Here is a 20,918-nt window from a genome sequence, read left to right on the forward strand (position 1 = left end):
AAAGCTCCTGACACATAATGAATGAGATGAAAACAAACCAAAATAAAATACAATACCGAAGACTGAGCCTTGTGCAAATATGTCGCTCTTGACTCATGTTCCTCTTTGATGTGCTGCTGTTTCATCTTTTCCATTTTCTTTTTCTTCTTGAATTTTGATTAATACTATTTCAGGGGCATACCAATAATATCGGTGCCTCTGTTTGATCCACTGATGGAGTGACTTGTGGAGTGAGAAATAATTTTCAAGTAACCGAAATGATCGTGTCGATTTCTTTATTTCATTAACGCACGGGAAAACAAATCTGAACTGATAAGCCCCTCAGGTGTTTGCTTCCTTCCTTACCGGAGCAATTTCATCAAAGCTAAAAACATATTTTCGTGTTGTAGTCTTGAAGATGCGAATCATCATCACTTCTTCCTTTGAATTTCAGTCCCCAGCATTTGTTGTCAACGAGCGACAGTCTTTCGAGGTATATTCCAATTTTCATGGTTTGGAACGTGAGGATAGGGTGCTAGCGAATGGTGGCTATTACCAGGGACTTGCACATTTTGGCGCGGTTGGATGTCGTCTATTGGAATAAAAGGCTTAGATGGTTGGCGAATGCTATTTGCAAATTTGAAAGCCAAGGCGGAGTTTTAAATCTTTGAGCTATAGCCTTTTTTGTTTTCTATTTGATTTATAGGCTCCAAGATTTTTTCCACTTTCGAACCTGGACTACTTCTATTCTTCTAGTCTTCTCACACAAACGAGAGTCTTCGAGATCTGCCTTCATCACTGAACCCTCTCTGATTCGTCTGTTCTTGTGTACATCCATGTGAACTCACATGTTTGGATTCACGAGGACGTGGTTCCTTCCATCTCCCTCCAGTCTGGTCTTCACTTAAGGTAAACCTTTTCTTGTTTTATTGGCAACTGATAGCTCTGTTCGATTTTAAACGAGAATGACTACAACGTGTATCATTTGACCGATTTGACCTGACCATGACATTTTTTCGATCAAGTCGATGTGATATTGTTTTATAGCGAATTGTTTTTACACACACTTAGGTGTCAAAATAAGAGAAGAAGGGTTGGGAAAACATAGGGAGAATGAACGATTCCATCTCCAATTAACGTTGGCTGGAATTGGAATTTGCGAAGAAATGATTTGATTTGATTAAGGAATAGTTCTCGATCAGTTTCGCCCAATCGTTTTACATATAAAAAATAATTGCTGGTTAATCTATGGAAAATAGGGGAGTATTTAAGACGAGGAATCACAATGAACCAGTCGAATCAGAGTTCATTTTCTTTCACTTTCGTTGAACGACTTGTTACGTCAGAAGGAAGCGATCCTTAAATTTATCTGATTGTTTTCTCTTTTGTCACCAAGAATCAATTTGGTTCGTGGATATTTTTATTCATTTGTTTATTACCGTGTCTTCATCTTCAGCCCATCTCATCTCGTCTTATTTTTTCGAATTGCATTTTGGGTCTTTTATCGTCGTCTTGCTTTCCGTAAATTCCAATATGTTAGGGGACAGTTTCTCTCGTGTTGTTCCCCACATTTTACCCATTACTAATCAAAAAAGGAAACCGGCTTAGGGTAAAGGGCAAGCACTAAACCAGTTATGAAGAACGGTTAGTCATCAGCTCTGTCATAAATAACCTCTGTGTGGTTTTATTGTTGAGACTCTCTTACACGCCACTTTGTGCTCGTTCCGGACTGTTACTGATGCCAGTTCAACTTCAATTCGATCGCCCTGCAGTTCTGAGTTTTCTGGCTAGTCGTTTGTCAAGTGGAACGGTGAAACAACAACCCCCGATTATCAACCGCAACCACACAAACTTGCGTCTTTTTTCCTACTCGTTTGAAATCAATCGAGTCTTGTAATGCCCCGCCCATCCCATGATGGCCGCTCCTGAGGACGTCACATCCTGACGTCACAACCCGACGTCACACTGGACACCATGCGCACTCAGCACGTACAAACCCAAGATGACTCGCCGCGCCAGCCCGGAACGACTCGGTGCACCAGCCCGGTCTGGGCCCTGGTAGAGGCTGGTCTGAGCTTGCATGGCAGCCAGTCCAGCCAACAAGGTGCTGACCCAGCGATCCCACTAGAGATATAAACCGTCTCTCTTCCCACGCTCTCTCTCTCTCTTGCCCCGGCACTCGCTCTCTCTCTGTACACCCCGATTAGTCAATACATCGGCTTCTTAGTGCATGTAATCGGTGTATTACAGTCTGGTGAACCGCGTCAATTTTAATCTGCCCAAAAAGGTTGGTTTTTAGTAACGTTTCCGTTTGCCTTTTGTTTTTCTTTGTCTTTTTGATTTGGTAAAATTGTGGATTTTCTGTAATGTGATCTCTTAACCGTGTTGTTGTGTCGAATTAGGTTAGATGCAGGATGTTCATCTGATAAGATTTATTTTGGCTTTTTTTTTTTTTAATTGTTTGAAAATTGAATTTCACTTTGTTTATTTTGATTGCTAATTTTTATCATAAATTGAATTTGATTAGTCCATTGACCGACTCAATAAGAAAACTTTTATTTGCAGGAGTCTCCAACGGCTCAACTGGATAACCTGTGACGGACGATGGGAAATTTCAAAGTGGCGGCCTTGGCTGTGGCGGCCATCCTCGGCGTCTCTTCATTTGCTTCCCAACACCACGGACCTAGTCCCGATTTACCTGATTTACCCGATTTCCGGCAACCCAACGATGGCGGTAAGTTGAAAATTTCCCAAAAGTGTCAAATTCAAATTAAAAAACTCAATATGATAGTCATCTTCCTGCCCATTCCGACTTGGCTGTGTACGATAAGATGTTGACTGATTTTTTCATTGTTACACATTGCCTATCCAGTTTTGGAAGAGTCGGTGGTCAGGTTCAACCTCAGCGTCGCCCGCAATTTTTCTTCGTTGATGTTTGACGTGACGTGAGGGCAACTTATCGTGGCCGCAAGGTAAAACACATTTTCCTAAGGGGTAACAATTTCTGTTTGAGACTAGATCGCCAATTCTTTTTTAATTTTTATGGACGATGGATTGGGTTATTGTTCGCATCCTGCTATTCGATCCCCCTCCCACCATATAATTTGAAAGTTGCGAAACATGTTGCATTCATTAGGCAAAACAGGAAACCATGGAGGGATCAAAGTCGAGCGGTAGTGTCGGGTTGAGCGACGATGCAAAGGGTTCAACAGAATGGGAGGTCAACAAAAAAGAACGTAAGCAGGACAAGTGGGCGAAATACTAGGAATTAAAGTGAAAAGGCTATCGACTGGTGTCGAGTTTGTCGTTTCATTTGATGTTTCGATCGATCCTTTCCAAACTTGAAGGACCATCAAAGTGAATCGATGGCAAATGTGGCAAACAAAATCTGGAGGAGATGACTCTGGGATAACTGACTCATTTCTAATTTGCCCAGTCTATAAGTTTGATGGATTGATTTTATTTTGAAAAATTCGACTTGATTATTCTACAAGAAGAAAAAATGTTGGCCTGTTTTAAAGAAAATATCGGCAACTTTTATTTTCAATCACAACCGACATCAGGGACTATCTATTCCGCTTGAGCTTGGACGGATTGGCTCTCTTGGAAGAATCGCGCTGGCCAGCCGATGACAAAGCGGTCAAAGACTGCCAACAAAAGGTCCAACGGAAGGACGACTGTCACAACTTCATCCGCGTTCTGCACGTCCACGGTATTCACATTCTTTCCGGACTCTATGATTTCTCTCGTTTAATGAAAGTCCAAACTCTCCGACCGAAATAATTAAATAACCGCAACAAATTTTGTTTTTCATTTTGCGTCTATTCATTCAGGTGATCAACTTCTGGCGTGCGGGACCAACGCCTTTACTCCCCGATGCTCCTGGCGTCCGCTCAAGGCCATCAACAACATCTCGGAATGGTCAACGGGCATTGACAGGTTAGAAATCCTGCAGCATTCCTGGTCACTTTCAATTCATTTTTCCTCTTTATTTGATGGACGTGATAGATGTCCGCATAGCCCTCACAGTCACATGAGCAGTTTACTGTCGAGCGGACCGGCAGGCACGGCCGATTTGTTCATCGGCTCGCCGACAGACTTGTCCAGCCAGGAGGTGGCTATCTTCCGGCTGCCTTTGAATTCCTCCGTTTCCAGCACATCGGCTGACAGTTTCATTGTCGGCCCGCAGCTTGGGCATTTGAGGACGTTGCCAAGCAACGTCAACTGGCTGGACGCTGCCGAATTCGTGGCGTCGGTGGAAGTGGACCAGTTTGTCTTCTTCTTTTTACGAGAGGCGGCCATCGAGGTCAGCAACTGCGGCAAGGCCGTTTACTCCCGTGTGGCCAGGGTCTGCAAGAACGACATGGGCAGTGGCCAGCAGCAAAGGCTCAAAGACAGTACGTGGACGACCTTTATCAAAGCCCGGCTCAATTGCTCAGTGCCGGCCGAGTCTCCGTTCTACTACGACCACATTCAGAGCGTCGTCTACGTGGAAGAGGAGCGGCTCTTTTACGCCGCCTTCACAACAGCCGAGTTAATAATCACACGTCATTTTTTCTATTAAATTTGACTTAATCTTGTTTTTCAAATTTCCCGCTCTAATGTAGAAATTCAATTGCTGGATCGGCCGTTTGCTCCTTCACCCTGGATTCGATTCAAGAATCGTTCGCCGGTCCGTTCAAAATCCAGTCGAGTCCCAATTCGACCTGGGAGAGTGTCAACTCGACTCACGCCCACTCGCATTGCAATTCTGTTGAGCCGAGCAGTTCTCCGGTGGAAGCTGGAAAGTATCAGCTGATGGATCGCGCTGTCCAATCTCTACCTGGAAAATACGGAAGTAAACCACTGATCCAGCTGGATTTGGAACGATTCAACCACATCGCCGTCGACGTGGTCGCCACTCAAAATCATTCGTCCATTCACGTCCTCTACGTGGCATCTCGAGACGGTCTCGTTCGCAAATATTCCGTCCTGCCCATTACTCAGGAACGCTGTCTGGTCGAAATTGTCGATCCTTTTGCCCGGTTGAGCCAACCGGCCGACCGCCAGATCCAAACGATGCAATTCCTCAAAGTGCAGGTATGTCGCCGGCCCCTGTGAAATTAACGTTCCGATTAGATGACTCATCCTTATTGCTCCTTTTATTGTTTCTCCCGCTGTACTGGACAGAACACGCTGTACATTGGAACGAAAAACGAGGTGATCCGACTGGCCAGTCGACGATGCAAGCGATTCGCCAACAGGACGCAGTGTCTCGATTCCGCGGATCCTTACTGCGGATGGCAGTCGCAACTGGCCAAGTGTTCGCCTCCGCCCCACAACAATCCGCACGCCTCCTGTTGGGAGCAGCTGCAGCAAACCCTCACCACCTGCCCCACACCCAGCACTCCAGGTGAATAATTATCTTTTTTTCCCTATAATTGTTTTTTATTCTTAGCAGTGCGTCTGCCCATCTTGGTGATGTAATGGCAATTATTTAGCCACTCACTTTGAATTTAACTTATGTGCAGAACACTAAAACGACAGCGAAAATAAAACGTCGATCCATCCGGTGTGAAAGCGGATGATTCGTTTATTTTGTGTTGTCACTTTGAAGATTTGGCGAGTCGGTTGAACTATTATTATCTCAATGGGAAATCTGTTTGGTTTCGCTCAGTTTTCGTTTGATCAATTTTTCATTTGTGCTGATCCAATTCTGATTTTGTTTTTATTAGAAGGGAAAAGCGTCAACGGCGAATCATCTTCTATTACGATTGTCGGAGTAAGTTTTCTTATGATAGACTTTTGTCAGAACATCTCAAATGGTTCATTTCTGTTTGATCTTATTCGACGGAATGTGACGTTGATTGGCCCAACTTCTTGTCTTCCGCTCATTCTTATCCTCTCTTGACGGTGAAATGAACGGGCCAGCTTTTCTTGTTGGTGAGGATGAGATGTTAGATTATTAATTAAATAATGGGACCTCTTGACTCGCTCTTGACTTTGCACCACTTTGAGATAATGTGGTATTTTGTGGTAGGCCTAATCATTTTAATTGATTGATTGATTTTTTTCTGAAACTAAAAAGGGCGGAGGTGTTTGTGGCTGCAACGAGAGTTCCATTATCGCCAAACTGGCCGAGCAAGTCAAACAGGGAGCACCGGGCGTCGACGGCAAACCTGGCATGACGGGCATTCCGGTAATATTATTCAAGACAGAATGACATGTTTTAAAAAATGTAATCATCTTTTTTTGTCGCCTGTATAGGGAACTCAAGGTCAGATGGGACCGACTGGACCTGAAGGCCCAGCTGGAGAGAAAGGAGAACGCGGAGATGGCGGCCCAATTGGCAAAGAAGGTCCTTCTGGACCCAAAGGCGAGCCCGGTCGAGATGGACCACCCGGTGATCTAGGAAAACCTGGGCTACCAGGTACCAAAGGAGATCGAGGAACCGACGGGGAAATGGGTCCTACAGGCGACACTGGCGAGCCGGGATTGCCAGGAACCAAAGGCGAAATTGGCCCTGCGTGTCCAGTCGGTCCTTCGGTTATTTCCAGTGTCGAAGGAGCCAAAGGAAATCGAGGCAAACGGGGCAAGCCAGGTCCTCCTGGACCTCCTGGACCTCCAAGCGAACCGTCAAAATCAGGTAACTTATTCTAAACAAAAGTAACAAACCAAACGAATAAAACTAACTTTCTTTTCCTCTTGACCTTCCTTAAATCCCAACAGTCCTAACCTAATCATCTAACCATTTCAATCACCATAATAATAAAACCCAGGCTAGAAATTCCAACCAGGTACAGTCAAAATCCAAAAGTCTTTCTTGAAAAGTTCTTTCTTTTTCTTCGTTTCAAAAAATGTTGTTTATGCCAAAGTCCCGAATATTTCGCAAGGGAATTTGGTTTCGTTTGATGGGGGTGGACACTTTGTAATAACCGATTTCTTTTGGCAACTTTTTTAGGATCGTCTTCGTCGTCGCAAGGTGGTGAGGGGAGCCCAATAGGTGTGGCGCCGGGAATAGTCATGCATCTGTTCTTGTGTACATCCATGTGAGTGTGGATGTATTCACAAGGACATGATTCATTCCTTTTCCCTCATCAAGTCTGGACTTTATTCATCCAGTTAAAACACCCACTCGATTAAGGTAGGACTCAACAACCTTTTTTTCTTATCTGGTAGCTGTTCAATTTGTGCCATATTTTTACTTAATGGAGATTCAGGGGGTATTGAAGAGATGAAGAGTCACAATGAATGGGGGTTCAATTTGTTACGTCTTCGCTGAACGATTTCTTACGTCAGAAGTACCTTGAGCGACGTTTGATCTCGTTTTTAATCAACTCATTTATTTATGTTTTTAGACCGGCAGTTAACGAATATTCATCCGCCCAGGGATCAACCTATTCCCGTTAGCGTGCCACACCTACATAGGACAGGTCCGTCTCTCGAAAAGGTAAAATACCCCCAATAAGTATTTTAATCGAAACTCTGTAGAGTTGGGTCAATCCGACGATTATGACGGACACAATGGTGGAGAGCTGATGAGAGACTTAATCAGTTCACATTTAGGGCAGGACGCAGACACGCGGGGTCTCTAAGAGTAAATAGGTTGACAGATTGTAGAACTCTTTTTCATTCGCCCGGCTCATTCATTTAATCTCAAGCGATCTTTCATTTTTAAAAACAAGTGAAAATTCCCTCCACATCAATTCAATTGACATCCGATGCCCAAATGAACAAGAGATCGAACATTTTAAATTGCCCGTCTACAATTTTTATTTTTATTTTTCTTTGTGAATAATCACGGGGATGCTTCACAGATATATCGTTAGTCATGGTATTGGCACGAAAATTCGTCCCAATGTCCGTTTTCGTAGGTGACGCCGTAAAACGAGGCCGAGGCAGTGCTGTCCGTCCTTGTTGTTTTTCGGTCGCCCTGGATACCAGTTGGTGTAGTCTATTGGCGTCCCTGCTGGTGCTACTGTTTCATTTCCATAGTGATTCCATTCCCATTGGCTGCCGAGTTCAGAGTATTTGCCCGACGTCCAGAGTATGCCATAGTTGAATTCTGTTGTCGAATTTTCACGCGATAGAAACGGCGGAAATGAAAGCGACGAGGTTAAATTTTTAAAAAATGTTGTCCTAACCGCCTACCGTGGTTGAGTTGAAAAAAGTCGTCAATCATCTTGTCCTCTTGTTGCGTTTCAATAGTCGACAGCGTCATGTTTTGCTCTAAGCATCTCTCGTATGCCCTTTCCCAGTCATCCCTGTCCTATAGGAGTTTTTAAGAAGTCAATTATGCAATTAATTAAGGTACTATATGTAATCTATTATGGAGTAACGTACGACGCCGCATTCATAGTTGTAAATACAAATACTTGCGCAATAGCACTTGCCGCCCAATTCCCAGCAACTGATGCTGGATATAGTTGGGGAAATATTTTCCACAGTCACCTGGTGGATATGGTGGTCTTGTTGCTTGAAGAAGAATAATTGAGAGAATAGATTTTCCCGAAAAATGTATTAGGTTTTAAAAAAATGAGCAAACATATTAAATATTGATCGCTCAAAAAGCGTTCAAAAAAGTTAGAACTTGTTTTTCAAGTCGTAAAATCACTTAGCACGCACGCCGTGTAGGATCATAGACTCGCAGACGCTCTGCCTGATCTGAAAGTGTGTGGATCGAACAAGCCAACGCTTGCCCATTCGACACTGTCAAATAAAATTTTATGATTTTTCCGGATGTTTCAAAGTGATTGCCAAGAAGACGATCTCGCAGGCGTAACGTTCTAGATTCCTTCTCCGACAGTCCGACTTGAATGTTATTTTCGTGACCAAAACATCCAGACTCTGCTCAACATAGTCATGTAGCTATGACCTATACAATTTATCTCTGTCAAATAAGTTTTTCACACTTTAGTAATTTGATATTTATAGTGATTGTTTCCATGTCTGTGGCGTGGAAGTTCAAGAGCTGATGGACTTTTTAAAAGTGCTCCCCATATTCCAATTGGAATGAATGGTTTAGAATATTATTATGTGTGAAATGTCGAACAGCTTGGCGATGAAGGTCACCTTATCTCATTCTCCTTTTCATCTTATTGATTTCGTCGAAGGCCTTGGTCTTTGTCTTCATTCCTCTTATTCGCTGGAGACCTTGGTCCTCTTCCTTTTAACTAAGCATTACCCAGAATACGCAGAAACGTAACGTTGAAGCTAGAACCTATTTTTCTTTCGTACCTATACGTACACTTGTAGGCAGAGTTGGTTTTGCTTTGCCTCTTACTGCTTCTAGAATCTTTCCCTCCGTGTCTATTTTCTTTTTTCCGGCCTTTACTGGTTGTGTGAACCGATACTGGACGTTTCGCTTTTTGACTGTTTTGTTGGGAACAGCATTAAGCTCGGTCCTGTTCGCACATTGCAATCAACGAGAAAATTCCGATCGTGACAGAGTAAACATTAGACCAACTACGACTGCGCTATGGCAGCTCATTTTGAGCGTAAATCTTTGCCTATAAATCTGAAAGCCATTCAACAGTATTTTGACCTGGCTAAAGATTTCGAAGATTCGGCTGTTAGTTACTGGTGTAAGCCTAATTTATTATATAGTTATTGAAGTTTAAATTGTCTTTCTTTGTCTGTTTTAAAGGCGAACTCTACGCACTTCGGAAAGGGTTTCACATTCAAAAGACGAAAGAAGATTTGACGTTTTTGCTGGATCTGATGGATCGGCTGGTGGAAAAGAAAGAAGAACTGAAATCATTAAAGGTATATACTAAATTTAGATCAGCCTAAGACACACTGCTGAACTGATGGGTGTATCTGCATTATTATTATTTAGAAAGTCTCCGATTTGAATGCTGATCAAGAACACATGGAGAATTTGGCGCTACAAAAATGTAACGAAGCCAATGCGAAATTGCAGCTCGACATTATTGATTTCAACACGTGAGATATTCGGGTTTACTAAGACTATCGAATCTCTGATTTGTCTTTTTAACAATTTCAGAGTTGGTTTTGAGGCAGTGTTTTACGTCGCCGAATCACTAGTGGAAGTGTGCAGTGTTTTTGGCCCGCTAAGCGAAGAGTTGGCTAAAAAGAAAAAGTATTTGAATTTTCCTATCGCATTTTGTCACAGAAAAAATCGATTACCTTGAATGTTTACAGGTATGCCAAATTGTGCACAGCAGTTGGTGGGATTTTAAATGGATTCGCCCCGTCTGACTTTCAACTAGCAGCCATCCAAGCTTTAAAAATAGACACAGAGGAAGAGCTAGCGACAGTGGTCAAACTCATTTACGTAAAGGTATGCTTTAAAAGAAAATAGCATATAAAGTACGTGCATAGGTGTACAGTAGTTCAACGTTATTGATTTCATAGGCTATTGCTGATCCCATTTCCTCGCCTATATATGCTAAAATGTGTCTAGCTTTGTCAACCAAAGAAGTTTCATCTGCCTCCGATCCAGCGTTAATAACAAACTTCCGCAAGGTACTCTTGGCGGAATGCCAGAAAAGGTTTGAAGAGGATTACTTCAGCCGGCAGGATAGTACAAAGGATGAAAAAGAAGAAATCGAAAGCGCCGAAAAAGTTATTATTGAATTGTAAAAATTCTTTTTAAACGCTATAACCACATTCGTTTTAGGAAACAGAAAAGAAAGACTTTGAAATTGGATTTAAAAAAGATTCATTGAATCGAAGGAGGTCTCTAGGGAACATCAGGTAAAAGTTCTGTTTTACAGTTGAAGCTATAAAACCAAGCTGTACAGTTCTTTCCGGCAGGTTTATCGGTCAACTAATAAAATTACGCATTCTTTCGGAGAAAATTTTGCATCAGTGTATTCTTCGGCTGCTGAGTCAACGGGATGATGAAGATTATCTCGAGGCTCTGTGTGTACTATTGATTACGACTGGTAAAAATATGGAATCTGCAAAAACCCCACAAATGGTTTGTCTGATTTTTGTCCTCCCACACTTTATATGCAAATTCAATTTACCTTATTTTTTTTATTTTTTTTTAGTCTGTTACGGAGACAAATCGTGAAATTATGAATTCGTACTTCACTACTCTGGAGGCCATCGTGAAAAATCAAACAGTTTCGGAGCGTATCCTTTCCAAGATCCAAGAAGTAATTGATCTACGCAAATGCGGTTGGTCTATCACAGCAGCTCATCGAGTTTAATCATCACTAAAGGTTTTAGCCTGTCTATCGTCCTGATCGTCCACTTTTGGCCATGGAAAAGCACAAGCCAATCTAATTAGTCTCAGGGTAGCATTTCATTTAATTTCTGAATTGTTAATCGCATTGTTGCCGCTTACCTAACTGTCATCAATAGTTACCTGCATCGAGAATGTATCGCCTAGTTGCAGCAGGTGGGATTTTTTTTAAATCGGTTCTTTATTTCTTAATCAATGGAAAATTAAAATAAATTCGATTTCACCTTACCTCTCCCGTTTGTGCAATTCCTCAAAGTATGTCACCCCGTGAAATAACCTTCCGTTTCCTGTTTCTATAATTGTTTCATCTTCTTAGCAGTGCGTCTGCCCATCTTGGTGATGTAATGTTACTTATTTAGCCACCGCTTGAATTCGTCTGATGAGCAGAAAAACCAAAGAACAACGAAAATAAAACGTCGATCCATCCGGTGTGAAAGCGGATGATTCGTTTATTTTGTGCTGTCACGTTGCAGGGTTGCAGATTTGGCGAGTCGGTTGAACTATTATTATCTCTATAGAAAATCTGTATGTTTTTCGCTTAGTTTTCATTTAATCACTGGTTCATATGCCACGATATTAATCAAATTCTGATTTTGTTTGTTAACAGAAGGGAAAGGAGTCAATGGCGAATCTTCTACGATTGTCGGAGTAAGTTTTCTTTGGTTAGACTTTTGTCAGAACATCTCGAAAATGATCTATTTCTGTTTTACCTCACTCGAGCGAATGTGACGTTGATTGGCCCAACTTATTCTCTTCCTCTAATTCTTATCCTCTCTTGACGGGTGAAATGAGCGGGCCAGCTTTTCTTGTCGGAGGGGATGAGATGTTCGATTAATAATTGAATGATGGGACCTCTGGCTTTGCACCGCTTCGAAATAATTCGACATATTTTGTGGATATCATTTTGATTGATTGATTTTTTCTGAAACTAAAAAGGGCGGAGGCGTTTGTGGCTGCAACGAGAGTTCCATCATCGCCAAACTGGCCGAGCAAGTCAAACAGGGAGCGCCGGGTCCGCCGGGCGTTGACGGCAAACCTGGCATGACGGGCATTCCGGTAATATTATTCAAGACGGAATGAATTTTTTTAAAAATTTAATCATCTTTTTGGTGTCGCCTGTATAGGGAGCTCAAGGTCAGATGGGACCGACTGGACCTGAAGGCCCAGCTGGAGAGAAAGGAGAACGCTGCGATTCCGGGCCGGTTGGCAAAGAAGGGCCTTCTGGACCCAAAGGCGAGCCCGGTCGAGATGGATCACCTGGTGATCTAGGAAAACCTGGGCTACCAGGTACCAAAGGAGATCGAGGAACCGACGGGGAAATGGGTCCTAAAGGCGACACTGGCGAGCCGGGATTGCCAGGAACGAAAGGCGAAATTGGCCCTGCATGTCCAGTTGGTACTTCGGTTATTTCCAGTGTCAAAGGAGACAAAGAAAATCAAGGAGATCGAGGCAAACGGGGCAAGCCAGGTCCTCCTGGACCTCCTGGACCTCCAAGCGAACCGTCCAAATCAGGTTACTTAACCAAAACAAAACTAACAAGCGAAACGAATAAAATTAACTTTCTGTTCCTCTTGACCTGCCTTAAATCTCAACAGTCTAATTCTAATCATCTAACCATTTCAATCGTCATAATAATAAAACCCAGGCTAGAAATTCCAACCAGGTACAGTCAAAATCCGAAAGTCTTTCTTGCAATTTTCTGTCTTTTTCTTCTTTCAAAAATGTTGTTTTATGCCAAAGTCCCGAATATTTCACAATGGGAATTTGGGGAGCCGGATGGGGGTGGACACTTTGTAACCGATTTCTTTTGGCAACTTTTGTAGGACCGTCTTCGTCGTCGCAAGGTGGTGAGGGGAGCCCAAAAGGTGTGGCGCCGGGAATAGTCATGCATCTGTTCTTGTGTACATCCATGTGAGTGTGGATGTATTCACGAGGACATGATTCATTCCTTTTCCTTCATCAAGTCTGGACTTTATTCATCCAGTTAAAACACCCACTCGATTAAGGTAGGACTCAACAACCTTTTTTTCTTATCTGGTAGCTGTTCAATTTGTGCCATATTTTTACTCAATGGAGATTCAGGGGGTATTGAAGAGATGAAGAGTCACAATGAATGGGGGTTCAATTTGTTACGTCTTCGCTGAACGATTTCTTACGTCAAAAGTACCTTGAGCGATTCTTTATTTATCTGGTTGTTTTCCCTGTTTTTTCTCACAAAGAATCCAAACTTTCCTTTGAATTCTTGGATGATCAACTAAACCTTTAACATTTTTTTGTCTGGTGACTCATTTTCACCCTCGCTCGTCTCAATTTTGGGTTTCTCAATTGCATTTCTCTTTCTTTTGAATGAAATGAAATGTTATTCCGGAATTTTTATCGTCGTCTTGAGTTGCCCAAAAGCGCAAAAGCGTTCCCCCCTTTTATACTTGTGTAGCGTGAGAATTGGCGTTTGCAATTGGGAGGTTTTTTTCTCATTATGATTTCATCACGTATCAATTGACTTTCCTTTTGAATGATTTAAACAGTGAGTACCCAACTATCTCTTTGAAATTACTGTTGAAATGAAGGTATCAAAAGGTATTCAGCAAAGTTTATTAGGGTATCCAACTGAAAACTCATTACAAAGGAAAATAATAATAAAATGGAATAATTAGAATGGATGTCATTTAGAAAAAAAGCAATCGTTGCCTTGGCAGTATCTTTCTAAAAACATTTCAAGACTTGTCGTTTTTCATCTCGAGCTGCTGATGATGTTGAAGAAGTTGAAAAACGTCTGACGAGGAAATTCGAACTTCGCGGCCGGGTTCCAACATTTTTTGGATGAGGTCGCGAACGGATTGCGGCTGAATTTCTGCGTAATTTGGGAAAATGCGTGATTAAAAATTAAAAATTTTGGTTTGTTAGAGACAATGGGACTTACTGTCTAGATGAACGGGATTATTTGAAAGTATATTAGCGGATGCTAGAACTCTTGAACCGAAAATATGTTGACCATTCAAAAGGTAGTAGCCGAAGACTAAGCCTTGAGAAAATACGTCGCTCTTGACTCATGTTCCTCTTTGATGTGCTGCTGTTTCATCTTTTCCATTTTCTTCTTCTTCTTGAATTTTGATTAATACTATTTCAGGGGCATACCAATAATATCGGTGCCTCTGTTTGATCCACTGATTGAGTGACTTCCTCTTCTGTTGACCCGTTTGCTCAACCCGAAATCGGCCCATTTCATCAATACTTTTTGAGTTAGTGGATCAACCCAAATGAGCACGTTTTGAGGTTTGATATCCCGATGGATTAGTTTCTTTTGGTGGATGTACTCGAGTCCTCCGGCCAATTGATGAAGGACTCTAATTGCCGGTGGCATTGCTGGGCCAATGGTATTTTTTCGGGTCCTCATCTTTCAGGAATATATTGTCCAGTGAAGCGTTGCACAATTCGAGATAAAAATATCTAAAATAAGAAAATAGTCGTTAAAAGATTATTTTGTTTTATTTTTGACGACATTAGTCTTTTTTTTTCTACTTGTATACTGAATCACTTTTAACGTCAAACAACTTGACGACATTGGGATGGTCAAGTCTCTCCAATACCTTCTCGTCCATTGTCAATGTCAGTTAATTTGATTCGCTTGACAGCCACTGGAATCCCGCGCCAAGCGTCGTTTTCGTCAACCCCATCTGCCTGTGAGAAATCATTTGGTTTTTCCTAACAGGGCGCTCATGATGATAATGATCATATGGAAATATTTGTTTGGCTTTCCTAATTGAGTTTCTCTTTCTCGTATCATTGACAATGATCGGTTGATGACCGCGCAATTAACGACTCAACGTCTCATCCTTTTGAGTTGAATTGTTATTCGATATTTTTTATTTACGTCTTTTGATCCGTAGATTCCCTCATGTTACGAGATAGCGAGCGCATGTGCCCCCGACATCGCAAGCATTTAAAAAAAATAATAATAATGAAAATGAAATTTGCTGTTTGCTGCTTATTCGCACCGTTAGCTGTTTATTCTCATCTGGCTGTAATTGATGATAATAGATGAAACATTTTTAAAAATCTTGGAATTCATGTTGGGCAAATTAAACGTAGTCGAATTCAATGTGTCTTAGTTCTTTTGTGACATCCGATGAAGAAATTCTTTCCTTTGGGTCGGGATGGATCATTTTCTTAATCAGTTCGCGAGCGCTTTGCCATTCTATTTCTGTAAAAATATTTAAATGTGCGATTAAGAAAGTAACATGATTACATTCTGATAAAGGGAAAACCTCAAATTTTAAAATAAATAATTAAAAGCGATATTTCTGCTATATGTAGCGACTTACTGTCTAGGTTGACCGGTTTGTCTCTGTATATGTTTGACTCAGGAAGTCCCCCAAAGAGATGACGTCCTTTTAAAAGATAATAGCCAAAGACGAGCCCTTCGTTGAAGACGTCGCTTTTAATGGTTCCTCTTTGTTTCGCTTCAGAAAGACTAGTCTCTTCGTCGTTCAGTATTTTCAATATTTCCGGTGCGAACCATCCTTCTGCCCCTCTAACTTTACTCACTGTGTAGGTTTCACTTTTAACTATTTGCTTGCTAAACCCGAAATCGGCCCATTTCAACAAAACTTGTTTGATGTTTTCCGGATTCACCCAAATGAGGATGTTTTTGGGAGTAATATCCCGATGGATTACTTTCTTTTCGTGAATGTATTCTAATCCAGTAGCTAACTGAAGAAGAACGTCTTTTTGCGAGGGCATTGGTCCTCGATATTTCTTGGCAGATTCATCAGTTAAAAATAATTTGTCCAGGGAAGCAGCGCACAATTCGATGGCGTAATATCTAAATATAGCCATTGAGAAAATTTAATTCATTTATATAAATTAAATGTTTACCTATTCTTCGAGTCGCTTTCCGCGTGGAAAAGTTTGACGACATTCGGATGATTGAGCATTTGCAACGCTTCTTCCTCTCGTTGATTACTTTTAACTTTCGATAAAGGAATTTGTTTGACAGCCACTTGATTGTTATTCCACTCGCCTTGGAAAACTTCGCCATAACCTCCACTTCCCAAAATCTTGTTGAAATCAACTTTGATTTGTTTCAAACTTGGGGTATTGTTATCTTTTGAATTGACCAATGGGTATTGCCTGCCCTTCGCCTTAAGTTGATTATTTTCAATTAATTTGGAATAATTCTTAGATTAAAAAATTAAATTTGTCATGACACTTCCGCATTAGTTATACCATGATTTGTATGAGCTGTTGGACGACATCTGATGAACTAATTCGATTCATTGGGTTCGTTGTCAACATTTTTTCGATAAGTTCGCGTAAATCATCCTCCTCAATTCCTATTGACGTTTAAAATTGTTTTGAATTCGTGAATGAGGTCATTGTGTCAAAGAACTCGACTTACTTAATAGATTAACGGGGTTATTCTCAATGATATTTGTCTCAATCTGCATTCGGGAGCCAAAGAGATGAAAACCTTCCAACAGGAAATATCCGAAGACGAGCCCTTCCGCAAAAACATCCGATTTGACTGTCCCTCTTTGTTGGGTTTCTGATCTACTGACCTCTTCCACTTCAAGTAATTTCAATATTTCCGGAGCGAACCAATGCAATGTTCCTTTGATTCCACTCATGGAACAAGTTCCCCTTTCGTTGACTTGTTTGCTTAATCCAAATCCAGACCATTTCATTAAAACTTGGTCAGTTTGTAATTGATTCACCCAGATGAGGATGTTATGGGGTTTAATATTTCGATGGATAATTTTCTTTTGGTGAATGTACTCGAGTCCAATGGCCAATTGATGAATAACTTCAATCTCCGTTGGCATTGGGCCACGATATTTTTGCGGGTCGTCATCTTTCAAAAATAATCGATCGAGTGAGGCTTGGCATAATTCGAGAACGTAAAACCTGGAACGGAAGAATTCAAGGATTGCGCAATCATTTTACAACCATAGTTCTTATTTTATTAAACCGTTATACTTGGAATGTGTTGTTTTTTAACCTTCTCTACTTCTGAGAATGTTTTCTTTCAATGTTGCTTCAACGTATTGTGTGATACGTATGTCAACGTTTGTTCTCCCCCCCTTTTCTTGAGTCGAGACTAGTGTCGTCTTGCTTGCTACTCACTCACTCTCTTTTGTCTCAACAAAGAATGCAGTTCATTCTTTCTTAGCACCAAAGTGTTTCAACTAAACTAAGAGGTATTGCACCATAGTTTCTAATCTCAACAGGTTATGGGCCCAGAGATTGACGTTTATTTACCACTGTCGTATTTATAATCTGTACAAGTTCCCAAATTGAACGGAATACTCAATGACACCATTGAATGCCCAAGTTGGACGGAATACTCAATGCACCATTGAATGCCCAGTACAAATTCTGGATGACAACAAATGCCCCTACATTAATGTCGAGGGAAGATCAACAGAAGAAGCAATCATTCTTGCCTGGCATGATCTAGATTTTAAAAGCCCAAGATTTTATTTTCAGTACTACTGAAACGAGTTGCCTAATCAATCTAGAATCTCTGTTAAAGTCATTCACTTCTAAAATAAAACAATTTTCTTCTATCTCAAAAAGGAGTTCGAAACACCCTTTTGGATTGTACATCCTCTTTTATTATGTGGACACTTTTAACTCAACAATATGAGCAGAGCGCATCAGAAAAACAAACATGTTTTAATTGATCGCTTTCTTCCGCTACGAGTACGAAGCAGGAAATGATAATGGCGCATGTTTCAAAAAACAGAAAGCTTAGTTCATCAATTGCGTGATATGGGTACAATGCTTGACGATGATCAACTAATCACACAAGTTCTTATGACTCTCCCCGTGTAATACGCAAGTTTTCGAGAGGCCTGGGCACTTTTACAATCTACTGAACAAACAAGAAAGAAAAATGATAGCCAAAATTTTACGTTTAAGAGTAGGCCTAATCAGGACGTGAAATGGCTCTGTTTATTGCAGCACAAACGTCGACGTCCTCACAACTCACATTCGCAAGACTTAGCCTATGTTCTTTCTGTGGTTTAAATAATCATGTTTTTGCCAATTGTCACGAGCGTAAACGCGAACAAGGTGAATCTCACGAATCTCAGCATGTAACAAACGCAAACCAAGTTCAAAAACCAAGAAATCTAAAGTAAAAATTGGATTTAGTCTAAATCAAACATTAAATTATCGTTTCTCACGCTCCGTTCAGTTTAAGGGGTTGTGTTGTTTTTTAACCTTCTCTACTTCTGAGAATGTTTTCTTTCAATGTTGCTTCAACGTATTGTGTGATACGTATGTCAACGTTTGTTCTCCCCCCCTTTTCTTGAGTCGAGACTAGTGTCGTCTTGCTTGCTACTCACTCACTCTCTTTTGTCTCAACAAAGAATGCAGTTCATTCTTTCTTAGCACCAAAGTGTTTCAACTAAACTAAGAGGTATTGCACCATAGTTTCTAATCTCAACAGAATGTTCATCGCTGTCTATGTGAAATAGTTTGGCGACATTAAGGTGATTGCTGAGTTTCAGCAAAGTTGATTCTTCCTGTCGGGCTTCCCGTTCCTTTTTTGAATTGTTAGGGACTCGTTTGACGGCCACTGGAATCCCACGCCATTGCCCTTCAAATACGGTGCCATATGCTCCTTTCCCCAACAACTTGCTACGGTCTAACGTCCATGTGGATTTTCCAAACATGTTGAGGGATTTCGCTGAATTGTATCTCCTGGTTGTAGGAAAATTCACTTGATCTTGAGGGTGGATGTTAACGGTCAACGGGATAATCTTCTATACTTCTCTAATAGAAAAACAGTAAAGTTATATAGTAATAATCTCCTAAAACCTTTTTAAAAAATCGGCACTGACTTGGTGTTTCTCTGATGGACGCAAGAAATTCCTTTAATTGTAAAGAAAAGGAAATTACTCGGGAATTTGAATCACGTAGATGCGGTGTACGATGCGAAGAACAAAACGTTTATCCTCAAGGAATGGAACACACAAACTGCGTTTGTATGCACGATCGATGCTGACGTGGCTCTGCCGCTCTGCCCTTAGGGTAGAGACTGAAGGTCGGTTTACTCGTTTCCCTGACGCTTTATTAGATGCGTGTCCATCACGTGCTCCGTCTGGTAGCTCGCCAGCTGTTGCCTTTTAAGGAATATGTCAAGACCCTATACTAAAACGGCAAACGATAAATGACCGTCACAGAAATGTCTTTTTTCTGTACAACTACCAATGCAGATATAGGGGAAAGAAAATAAGGAAGATAAGGTCTCCTAATTTTCAGAATGAAACAAATTTACCATTTCAATAACATCTGCTTGAAAGCGACTATCCTTTGCCCTTTGCATAGTTTATTGAGTTTATCTGCAGTTTTGCAATAATAAGAAACTAAATGCTATGTTCGTTCGGAAACTCTTTTTATGGAATCCAACTGATGAAAATCATTTACAAACAGATATAAAATATCAATAATAACAATATAAAAAATAACGTGTCATTAACAAAAAAAAAAGGCAACCATTTACCTAAGGTAAAGAAAACTTAAAATAGATTTTTCGACTGCTGTTTTGTATGGACCGCCCTTATTATGTGCCATGTTTTTGTGTCAGGTTGCCAGTTTAGTTCGTCTTGCGTAAAAATTGGTAGAACTTGTTCTATTTTCTCAATTTTTTTAAATAGTTATTTCGTTCATATCCTAGAATAAAGTTTTAACAGACTCAATAAGAGAATTCTCGTCAAAAAAACAAAGAAAAAACAAAACCAAAAAAAAACGATTGAATATTTCATAGATGGCGTTGATTTCTTGTAAAAACCCTTCTTGGCGCCAATCTCAAATCGAATATAAAAAATGTAGTAAGTAGTAAAATATAGAGACAGCTTCACCGTTCCCACGAACAATAGTTTTGCTTTTAGTTTAACTATTATCGTGTATTTATTGTCTTTGTGGAAAAGACAATTCCGATGTTTTAATTATTTTGATTTTGAAATAACGTAAACAATTGATTACTTTTCAAAATTAAAGAATTTATTGCGCTGATTTAAAGACTCAATTAATACAAATAATCAAGTAAACTCGAACAACACAACAATTTAAATATTTATTATGTTGATAGAAAACTCAGTTGAGTTTTGACAATACTTTTTGAGTGTTTGTTGACATTTTGTGATGTCGCTCACGTTTTTCGCGGTTTTTCGTATCTGGTCTCTTGCACTGCACCGTGGTCTCCTTATGAAGACTTGTAAGTTAAAACCTTAAAAAATCTTCCCTCCTTGTGTTTTTTCTTGATGAAATTGCTAGGTCTCGTCAGTTAAGTGTAATTCACACCATTTCGAGATAATTCGAAATTATGTGTTATTAATTTTGTATTGATTTTTGTCTTAAACAAAAAAGGGCGGAGGTGTCTGTGGCTGCAAAGAGAGTTTCATCATCGCCGAACAAGTCAAAACTGGCCGAGCAAGTCACACAGGGCGCGCTGGGCATCAACAACAAACCTGGCCGGTATTTAATACGACGAAAATTTTTTCAACTTTAACCAACAAACATTTGATTATCTTTTGATCTTCTGTAGGGAGCTCAGATCAGAACCCTTGGGGAAATGGGTCCTATTGGCGGCCTTCCGGTTCCAGTTGGTACTTCGGTTCTTTCCTGTCTCGCGGAAGCGAAAGGAAATCAAGGAGATCGAGGCAACACCAATTCACTTAAGGTAGGACTCAGCAGCCTTTTCTCTTGTTTTATTAGTAGCTGCTCAATTTGTGCAAAA

The 20,918-nt window shown here is 40.7% G+C and overlaps 2 protein-coding genes and 1 long non-coding RNA gene across 6 annotated transcripts; 1 reads left to right on the forward strand and 2 right to left on the reverse strand.

Annotated features, from left to right (window-relative positions):
- The first annotated feature begins 1,990 nt into the window (after positions 1-1,990).
- LOC124190757 (semaphorin-5A-like) lies at positions 1,991-20,893 on the forward strand. 3 transcript variants are annotated; one of them, XM_046583603.1, is made up of 14 exons: positions 1,991-2,266; positions 2,545-2,713; positions 2,852-2,951; positions 3,543-3,691; positions 3,813-3,918; positions 3,988-4,512; positions 4,587-5,058; positions 5,149-5,371; positions 5,694-5,740; positions 6,047-6,157; positions 6,226-6,604; positions 6,920-7,102; positions 7,317-7,408; positions 8,709-9,435. In XM_046583603.1, the coding sequence occupies exons 6-12, from the start codon at positions 4,013-4,015 to the stop codon at positions 7,009-7,011; spliced, it is 1,824 nt and encodes a 607-aa protein (XP_046439559.1). In that variant the 5' UTR covers positions 1,991-2,266; positions 2,545-2,713; positions 2,852-2,951; positions 3,543-3,691; positions 3,813-3,918; positions 3,988-4,012; the 3' UTR covers positions 7,012-7,102; positions 7,317-7,408; positions 8,709-9,435. The 3 variants fall into 3 exon arrangements, with proteins under 3 accessions (XP_046439559.1, XP_046439558.1, XP_046439556.1); XM_046583602.1 differs by lacking the exons at positions 6,226-6,604; positions 6,920-7,102; positions 7,317-7,408; positions 8,709-9,435 and adding exons at positions 12,298-12,685; positions 12,997-13,179; positions 20,549-20,656; positions 20,727-20,893 and having other exon boundaries at positions 1,992-2,266; XM_046583600.1 differs by lacking the exons at positions 6,047-6,157; positions 6,226-6,604; positions 6,920-7,102; positions 7,317-7,408; positions 8,709-9,435 and adding exons at positions 12,110-12,229; positions 12,298-12,685; positions 12,997-13,179; positions 20,549-20,656; positions 20,727-20,887 and having other exon boundaries at positions 1,998-2,266.
- On the reverse strand, positions 13,750-14,637 carry LOC124190765. Its single transcript, XR_006873066.1, has 2 exons — positions 14,094-14,637; positions 13,750-14,024 (listed from the first exon to the last, which is right to left on the reverse strand). It is a non-coding gene; the product is annotated as an uncharacterized LOC124190765 (long non-coding RNA).
- LOC124190759 (probable serine/threonine-protein kinase ireA) lies at positions 15,133-19,330 on the reverse strand. Of its 2 annotated transcripts, none has more exons than XM_046583610.1 (7): positions 19,021-19,330; positions 18,629-18,952; positions 16,572-17,083; positions 16,400-16,506; positions 16,049-16,314; positions 15,496-15,995; positions 15,133-15,374 (listed from the first exon to the last, which is right to left on the reverse strand). In XM_046583610.1, exons 2-7 carry the CDS (start codon positions 18,850-18,852, stop codon positions 15,253-15,255), a joined length of 1,731 nt encoding a protein of 576 aa, XP_046439566.1. In that variant the 5' UTR covers positions 18,853-18,952; positions 19,021-19,330; the 3' UTR covers positions 15,133-15,252. The 2 variants fall into 2 exon arrangements, with proteins under 2 accessions (XP_046439566.1, XP_046439565.1); XM_046583609.1 differs by having other exon boundaries at positions 18,629-18,947; positions 19,021-19,210.
- Positions 20,894-20,918: the final 25 nt, after the last annotated feature.

This window comes from Daphnia pulex, chromosome 3 (assembly GCF_021134715.1).
Source record: "Daphnia pulex isolate KAP4 chromosome 3, ASM2113471v1".
NCBI classification, from domain to species: domain Eukaryota; kingdom Metazoa; phylum Arthropoda; class Branchiopoda; order Diplostraca; family Daphniidae; genus Daphnia; species Daphnia pulex.